Source organism: Oratosquilla oratoria, chromosome 26, assembly GCF_046742065.1.
Source record: "Oratosquilla oratoria isolate Oo_2021 chromosome 26, ASM4674206v1, whole genome shotgun sequence".
NCBI lineage: Eukaryota > Metazoa > Arthropoda > Malacostraca > Stomatopoda > Squillidae > Oratosquilla > Oratosquilla oratoria.
The window spans coordinates 28,191,889-28,201,888 of NC_134802.1; the positions used below are offsets into that span (position 1 = coordinate 28,191,889).

General features: G+C 36.9%; 1 protein-coding gene across 6 annotated transcripts in view; it reads left to right on the plus strand.

Annotated features, from left to right (window-relative positions):
- Positions 1–10,000, plus strand: part of LOC143039421 (nephrin-like) — a 433,530-nt gene that overhangs the window by 389,906 nt on the left and 33,624 nt on the right. For all 6 annotated transcript variants that reach the window (XR_012967636.1, XR_012967635.1, XM_076209443.1 and 3 more), the window contains exons 8-10: positions 5,995–6,249; positions 6,647–6,801; positions 8,586–8,730. Coding sequence is in view for 4 of the 6 variants with exons in the window: in XM_076209443.1 (XP_076065558.1) it covers positions 5,995–6,249; positions 6,647–6,801; positions 8,586–8,730 (555 nt within the window). In the remaining 2 variants the exon portion in view is untranslated. The remainder of the gene's footprint in view (positions 1–5,994; positions 6,250–6,646; positions 6,802–8,585; positions 8,731–10,000) is intronic.

Here is a 10,000-nt window from a genome sequence, read left to right on the forward strand (position 1 = left end):
CCTGTCGACATGATTTGTCTTGTTGCTTCATTGTAATCCACGATAATCTAGTGTAATCTATTATAATAATCTTATTAGTGCGAACAATTACAAAAGCCAATTGAGGACTTTTAACGTGTTCCTCAGGGTATCTTTCTAATCTTGTTCGCCTTCATGAAACGGCTTGGAAGTCGGGCCATTGCAGGCAACTCTCCAGTTGCATTGCCAATGCCTTCTTATGTTCTTAAACACGGTGACGCTGTCCTGTAGTCTTTGTTCTGGCTGACGTTAGTTGAATTTATTCAAACAAAAGGTGGATTGGGAATAAAACAATACACGATTGACCAAGAACCAGTTTTATCATAAGGTCCATTTCTCAGCTGAAGGATTTGATGTAAAAATGAATGATGGCAGTAATAATAGAAATTATAAATAGTTGTAGCCGCCCTGTTGAAGGGATAAAACCCGGACAAGGGCAGTGGGGTGGAGTTGAAGAGCTTTGATTAAACTTTTATTGTTCGATTATGTTTTAATAGCACTCCAAAAAAATATTGGATGTTTTTTTTATTCTATCATATAAAAAATATATCTAAACATTAATCTTGTCATATGGGGGCAATGCTAACATACGTAGGTAATGATGTATTTTAATATCGCATGTGAATTTTCTAAAGGTTTATTCTCTGTTGATTCTTTCCTCACCAAACTACTTTATTCGGCTCGTTGTTGGCCGAGCGGGTTAGGGCGTCGTTACTTGCGGCGAAGCTAGTGGGGTTGGTGGTTCGAACTCTGTCACCGGCGAAATTGAATCAAGTGCATGGTTAATTAAATCCCACGCTACAAAATCCTTTGTAAGGGGCACTGTCCCAGCCTCCGACAGGGTTGAGGGGGAGAGTTTGTGACGTTAAACATATCATCATCTAATTCTCAGTAGAGATAGTCCTATATTTGATCAAAATAATTTAATGTCAGCTAAGAAGGAATCAGATAACATGTTTTTTCTTGATCACTTAACTTTGGAACGAAAGCCATTGTCTCTTACCACATAATATCAATGAGCGAAGACGAACTTAATACTTCGCGAATGTTTTTAGCGACCATGCTTACAAAAAAAAAAAAAAATCGTCATCCCAGCTTCGTCTTCAGACTCGTTGAATCCATGATGGACATTGTGGAGTTTGGTGCGTCTCCTGCCATGAAAGTTTTGAGTAATAAATCACTCGACTACGATTTGTCATGTGCCCGACGGTTGGGCAAAGATGAGTCGGTAACTAGGGTCTAAAGCCTCGAGTTCAGTTCTCGGTCATGGGAACAAATGCTTATAAATCGTTGCCTCGATTGCCGCAGACTAGAAGTCCGCAGCCCTATGGACAAGGTTCTTTGGACCCTCGAGGTTTTGTTTATTTGGTTATCTGTTCTTTTGTTTATTCATTTATTTGTTTGCTTTATGTTTTCTTGTTTGCTTATTTATTCATTCATTTATTTGTTCATTTGTTTGTTTATTTTTTTTTTTTTTGTGGTTCATTCGTCTATTCATTCATTCATTCATTCATTCATTCATTCATTCATTCATTCATTCATTCATTCATTCATTCATTCATTCATTCATTCATTCATTTGTTCATTGATTGATTAATTCATTCACCCATTTATTCTTTCTTTTTTTAAGAAAGGCAAATAGGGACAGATACAGACACAGACTTACTCGGACTCGGGGTGACAGTTGATTCATTCATTCATTCATTTATTCATTCATTCATTCATTCATTCATTCATTCATTCATTCATTCATTCATTCATTCATTCATTCATACATTCATTCATTCATTCTATGTACTCGTAAGTCTCACTATATGTGTTTATACACAGGTTTACATGTTTGGAAAGGTGGAGCGATATATATTCTAGAGACCTTGAAAAATAGTTGTACGTTGCACTGATTCTCTAAACATTCTATTATGTAATCTACTATGTATTTGTATCTCAACAGATTTGTTCTACATTTTTAGAATTATTAAATCAAGAACAATATAGACTTATCGTAAATGAAAATATTAACATAATAATATTCAGTGAAGTTTGGGGAATTTGTAATCCGTGATTATATGGCAAAATGAGAGGAGACAGGTTCAAGTAGTGTAAGATTCAAGAATTACGTTAATATATTATCTTTAATTTCAACACAATATACTAAGGATTACAAAGTCTACAAAGGAAGCTCATGACAACAGGAGACCTTTTGGTCCATAACTTGATTCATAACAAAGATTATATCTGTCCACAGTGAATAGTTGTTATTCGCTAAAGTACCTTTGTAACAATGAAGATGAAAAATGGAGGCAAATAATGCAAATTGTTACAAAATCACTAAATATATCGATTAATCTTAATAGATTACATTGGCCAGAAAAACATATTGCTTAATCAATGTCCTGGCAATGCAGATTTGATGAACTAAAAAAAAAAAAAAAAAAAAAACAGAGTATAGGATGGATAAGCTTTATGTAGACGATATTTTAGAAACCTTGGTAGCATTTTTTATCAACCCTCTATGATTTGAGACACACTAAACTCGACTACAAAAATAGAAATAAATCTTAAATTTCACCTTTACTACGTCTATAACTACATCTCCTGCAATGGTATATTATCACCCAAGTTAGAAACACTTGTTATCACTGATGACATAAATAGAATACGACAGTTTGGCAGGAATAACTATGATAACTATAAGAGGGTTTGTCAATATTAAGGTCAAATTACTAACATGCACAAATATCAACATACATTAATGAAAGTCAACGTCAATCCTAGACCTATTGAATTTTCTCCTAAAATCCCTTAATCGGGATACATAGCTTGTATATGTTTTCTGCCTTAAACCATAAGGCTTTGTTCAGCAGAGGGTTTGTCTCGTGAATAAGGAGATTAGTCAGGCAATCTTTTGTCCGCTCCCAGAGCGGGAACCGCTTGAGTACTTCCTCCTTTCTCGAGTATGCTTGAAACCCTCGGCCTCAAGCTCATCCTCTTAATATCCCTTCTTACATGGAAGACAATGGCTACATCTCCTCTCGTTCCTACTGATAGGCATCTATTTTTTAAACAATACTCGAATGTATTTGGAAATTGTCTAAACTTACACAGTTCTAAGAATCTAACGATGCGTTATGACTGGAGTCCGCTTAGATTATGTTCTTCAAGGAGAGGCAAGTTTGTGAACAAAGGCATATGAACATCACACTCACAAGCGCGCATGCACACACACACACACACACACACACACACACACACACACACACACACACACACACACACACACACACACACACACACACACACACAGACACACACACACACACACACACACACACACACACACACACACACACACACACACACACACACACACACACACACACACACACAGACACACACACACACAGACACACACACACACACACACACACACACACACACACACACACACACACACACAAACACACACACACGGTGGCGCAGTTGGTAGAACGATGAACTACTAGCATGGTGGTGCGCGTAGTGCTTGGTTCGAATCCTGCCCAGGGCCGAAATTAATTTCGGTACAGCTGCGCTTCGGGTCGTTACTCTGACTCTCGTGGGCGGGGAGTTGGGGGTGTGTGTGTGTGAAAGGTCATAGCATTACCCATAGATCGGACCTACGAGCTCTGAGCTCTCTTCCAGGAGGGAAATAGCTGTCGATCACGAGTCGAACACGTGATCCAAAAGACCAAGTGAAAGTGAATACACACACACACACACACACACGCACATATTCTGTAAGTAATTTCTTTCTTGAAGCATCGGTTCATTTTTATTTTTGATGGCATTTATGTAAATGTTCACTTATTATGATCCATGAGACAGATACGTCGTAGCAGTTGCTCAGTAATTTTTCTTCCAGTTAGAACGAGATTTATGAAGTGATATCGCATTTTATTACCTTCATTTTGTGCCAAGATGCATGTCTTCTCATTTTACTGCTCCATTGCTTACAGTCCTGCCTGATTCATATAAAAAACTTGATCTCCAATATTAAGACTCAAATTATTTTGGACACCTACTTGCGATGTGTTAAAAAAGTTATCGCAGATATTAAGCACTTTTAGCATAACTTTTGTCTGTCTTCCTCCACACTTCTGCCCTCCAACGCTCTCTATCTCTCTAGTCCTCTCTTCTCTCTCTACCAACTCTTCTTTCTCTTCCCTCTCTCTCTCTTACTCCCTTTTGCTCTTCTCTCTTTCTCATCCCTCCTTTCTCCCTCTCCTTCATTCCTTTATCTCTTTCTCTCTCTCCTCCTCTCTCCCTTCTCATCTTTGTTTTCTCTCCCACGTTTTCCTTCCTCCTCTTTTCCATTTTCTATTTACAAATGTAAACATCAAATCAATTTGACTAAATCTTCTGTTTATCAAACTAACCTATTCGTTTGAGAATTAATGGTAATATTTTTCAATAATATCAAACACCGCGTGATAATACAATGATAGCGGAAATGACTGATGACTTGTAAATACAGTTTCGTGTCAATCTAGATTTCATTTAGATGTATTTGTTCAGCTGATGGATTCTAAACTTTTTGGGCGTTTTTGCTATATTTTTCTACAAGGTTTGTTAAAATGGTAAAACCGTATAGAATAGTCCTCTGACCCCTTCAACAGAGATATTTGTTATATTTTTCCTCTATCTAATCGGAATGAATATTTCTGAAAATGAGAACATTCTTGATTCGAAGTAACGCTTGCCGATATTCTGGTTTATAAAAAAAAGTCCTTAGATTCTTGAAGATTTTAAAAATTTAAAGACAGAGCAGAGAGAATTGCTTGTATAATATGAACAGTATATTTATTATAGACATCTTTGTACATTTAACAAAATCTATATTACGTAAAGGAATATCGATAGATGAAAGCCATTTTCAGCCCCGAGCACGTCATCTCAACTACGTTCCTTTTTACTAGTAACAAAATCCGTAGATTACTTTTAAGTGTTGAAACGAGCATATCAGGGGAACAGAGCACGGACGCCTGGTTGGGAACGAAACTGAGACTAGATTGAGGTGGTTTGTTTATGTGGGCAGGAAGGATGAAGAGTGTGTGAGGAGGGAAAATAAGGAGTATGTGAAAATGATTATGCTAGATATAGAGCCACCAGGCAGGAAGAAGAGGGGAAGACTGAAGAGATGGTTTATGGATGTAGTAAAGGAGGACTTAAGGATGGTGGATGTAACAATTGACACATAAGTCAGAGTAAAATAGAGAGATGAATAAGTCAGCTATAATAACCCCTAATGGGAGAAATTGAAAAAAACAATGAAGGACTTTCACTATTCAAACAAACCTCTTTTACATTTCTGATCTCAGTCACGGCATTGAAAAGAATTTGGTGTATGGTAAGCTATGATAACTCCTACTGGGAACAATTGATAGACAATGAAGACCCTTAACCGTTTAAACAAACATCTTTTACATTTCTGATCTCAATGAAAAGACTTTGGTGAATGGTAACCATTTGCTAATACTGAGGAAAATCCTTCTAACATTCCTGTTAAAATGTAACTTAGTAAATATCATATAGGTTTTTTCTTCTTAAGGTATTCATCACTGTTAGTCTATTTAACTTTAATGGAGCCTGAGTACAGTACGTGTTGAATAACACTTTCAGTATTCCTTAGACTCTTTGAGTTTCACTCCAGAGTTGTTCACCATGGCCTTGGATCACGTGTTGAACTCATAGTCGACAACTATGAGAGCTAAAGGACCTTATACGGCCCGATCTATGGGTAATCCTGTGACTTTACACATTCATACACCTAACTCCTTGCCCTTTGGATCGCTGAATTGGCGGTTGAGAACGGTACCACCACACCGTTGAGACGACAGAGTATTGATAACACCCTTTGAGCAATGTGATGAAATACGCAATAACTTTTCTTATATGGAATTTTCCTTTTTTTTTTTTTCTTCTTCTTCTTCTTCTTAGGGTATCCATCTCCGACTGTGACGTGGTGGGCAGGACGAAGAATGTTGTCCAATCAGAGCCACATTGTAGCCGATGACGGAACGCTTCTTGCCTCGCAGCCAATGCCAAGCTCCGATGCTACCAAGAGTCACGTGATCAGCAAACTCAGAATCCCGTCGCTTTCAAGAGAAGATTCGAAAGAAAAACTTGAATGTAAAGCGGCCAATAACAACATAACGGAACCAATCAGTACCTCCGTGACGCTTGATATATACCGTAAGCTTTTCTTTAGACGTGGGGGAGGGGGGTAGATTAAGGTATCTCTAAGCGTTTTCTTAAGTATCCTACTTATATATGTTGCTAAGTTTTAGCACTGTGAAAGCTATATCAGCAATGAATATAATAGTGATCCCCCAACCCTTATTCCAGTTTTTTAAATATGTAGAAAAATTATTAAAACTAAACGCTATCTCAGACAATACTATTTACTGAATAATTAGCAATTACTCTATACCAAAAGTAATCATGTATGAATTATTTTTCTTACATATATCTGCACATACATGTATATATATATATATATATATATATATATACATATAATATATATATATGTATATATATGTATGTATGTATGTATGTATACACAATATATGTTTCTCTCCTTTTGTAGTTCGGCCGTCTTCAGTTCGAATCAAAGAACCTCGAGATCATCTTCAGGAGGACGTGGAATCCAACATCGAGTGCCAGGCGACGGGGTCCTACCCTAGTGCCAACATCATCTGGGAAATAACTCATGGCACGACGTCCACCAAACTCGAAGCTACGGTAGGTGGTGATACCAAGGCATGTTCTTCACATGTTCCGAGTTGATATTTAGTGGATCCTGGTTCCTGTATACTGAGTAAAATCCGGCGTCTTCAAAAAATTATTTTTTAGGGTACTCTCTTCAACTCTCTCTCTCTCTCTCTCTCTCTCTCTCTCTCTCTCTCTCTCTCTCTCTCTCTCTCTCTCTCTCTCTCTCTCTCTCTCTCTCTCTCTCTCTCTGTCTATCTCTGTCTCTCTCTATCTATCTATCTATCTATATACCTATCTATATATCTATCTATCTACCTACCTATGTATGTATGTATGTATATATATATATATATATGTATATATATATATGTATATATATATATATATATATATATTTCTCTCTCTCTCTCTCTCTCTCTCTCTCTCTCTCTCTCTCTCTCTCTCTCTCTCTCTCTCTCTCTCTCTCTCTCTCTCTCTCTCTCTCTCTCTCTCTCTCTCTCTCTCTCTCTCTCTCTCTCTCTCTCTCTCTCTCTCTCTCTCTCTCTCTCTCTCTCTCTCTCTCTCTCTCTCTCTCCCTCTCTCTCTCTCTCTCTCCACTCCTTCCCTCATGCGCATATTCGTATGTAAAATTGAATTATTAGTTGTAGTCAAATCTCAGATGAAGATAAATTTGTGTCTACTGGGAGAGAAATATTCAAATGAGAGTAATTTTTCAGAGATGTTTCAACTTGAACTTAAATTTAGGGTGTATATAACAAGTACTGAGCATAAAACACACAATAAAATGTTTACAGAAGCCTGCTTGACCTTTGAAAGCCAATAATTCTCGATCACTAACAATTATTATCAGTATACCTGACAAACGGATACTCAAATGCCTATGAACAAGAGACACGATAACTGAAAGATTCTTCTTTTTATCAGTTAGAATAGCACAAAAAAGAGTCTTGACAAATGTGTGGTCATGTAATATGACTAATGAATCAAAGGAAAGGAAACATTTATAGGGGAGTGTTAAAGAAAAAATATAAATGTCTTATATTGTTTTGTATATTTTACATCAAGCCAGTACGCGTCGTATCAACAGAAATTTTTTATTCACTATTTCTAAGACTATTTTCTAGTGCCCTTATCAACAAAGTGAGACTATAATGTGTACCGTGAAGCATACTTGATGATTTGATTCATCTAAAGGGTCCAAAAGCCATTGTAGTAAATAAATGGTTGGTAAATTACTAAGTTACATTTATACACTGAAGATGTATATGTGTATATTTTTCATCTGTTTGTGACATCGAAAATTCAATTTAAAGTGTTATTATATTTAAAGATGTCTTGGTTTAGTTAAGTGGGTTATTTATAGCTCTCGAAATGATAGGTACCACTTATTGGAATAAATCAGTTGATGATGGCAAGGAAAACCGGTTACAAAAGAAGTCAACCATTGTTTTCAATTTAAAACGTTTACATTTAAAAATTGTCTGACATTTCACTAAAGTAAGGTAGCCATAGAATATATTGCATAGCGGAAATTGAGTAGTTGCACGTACTTGAACTGTAGTTGTTTGAATCCCAGTGTTGAAATAAAACAAAATCGATGAATATTGACTATCTGAGAAGTACACAAAAATACGCATACATAATTTTGGTAGATAAAACAAAACCAAACATGAAATTGTAGTCAATTATCTCTTTATTCATCTATGTATCTATTAACTCGTTTATCTATGTAATTTGACATATCTAATAATGCTTTTATTTTGTTATCATTACTTTGTCTTAATTATTTACATATCTAATTACTTACTTTATAGGACCGAGTGATCGCCGATATGACGTCATCAATTCTGAACCTATCACCAACGTGGAAAGATCACGGTGCCACGCTGACTTGCCGAGCCTACAATCCACACATCAAGGGGCAAGGCTTACACGACTCTGTCATTCTGCAAGTTAGATGTACGTGCAAATTTTTAGATTGTTATCATAGTGAATCTAAGTTAGGGGTCTCCAAATGTTGATGTCGATCACTAGTGGATATATTGGACCTTCCTTTGGGTGAGATCAAGCAATTTATCAATCAGCTGTTGCCTGCTTCATTAAGTGGAAAAACTATATTTGTTGCCATAGATCATCGGAACCCTCAACGGATCTTTCTGGAAAGAATTTTTGGACTGATTTCTGTGTTATATTAGTTTGGGATGATTTCAATGCCACTTGCTGAAAGTGGAAGAGAAGAGCAGTCTACGGTTGCTAGCTCCCCATGCGCGAATAAATATAATAGATACAGTTAGATATAACAGAGAGATCTTAGGTCTAATCCTGAGACCGAGTATCAGCCCTCAAGGTTGCACCTCCGTATGGAGGGGAGTAGGTTGACGGGTTTTGAAAACGGACAACTTCTCTGTCCATCTTCTAGGATCACCACATGCAGGCACCTGGCATTGTCCTTCCATTGATTGATAAATATTACTATAATTATAGTTACTTAAGAGTTATTTGATTTCTTACTTTCATTTTACATGTCTTTGGATAATAAAGGAATAAGTGTTTTCTAAAGGGATCAACGATGTGAAAATATGGAAACCTCTAAGACGAAATGTATTGACTATTCCCTATTAGAGGTCTCTTGGTTGAAGTATAACTTTCTGAAAAATAGTCAATATAATAAAAAAAGACTAACCAGGCAACCACAGATATACTCGTACTTGTCAACACGAACGCGCAAACGCACACTCACACGCACACAAAACGTATACACTCACAAGTGTGTGCGCATATATGTATGCGCGCCTTTGGCCATCATAGCCTAAAAATAGCCTCATATTCATCTGGAGATACAGCCCTGAGGGGCTGGCATTCGGTCTCCGGGGCCGGGTCTAATAGCTCTTGTCAAATGTATCATGTTCAGTATTAACTACATTTATGACCTGACAGTTCATGGCAATTATCTTCATTCCCCTTGACAGTGACAAAAACACACACTAGCCATAGATCAAACCATAGAACCCTATATGAGCTGAGATCTCGTCTGTGTGGGTATTAGATGTCAATCACATTTCCAACATGGGGCCTATGACCATAGAGGATAACATTAATACAGACCAGTTGACGTCCGAGGCTGCTTACTCTAAAGATATATGGGAGAGCAAAATTGGAGACAACATTGTTGTTGTTTTGTAGTTGTTGTTGTTGTTGTTATTATTATTATTGTTACTACTATTATTAT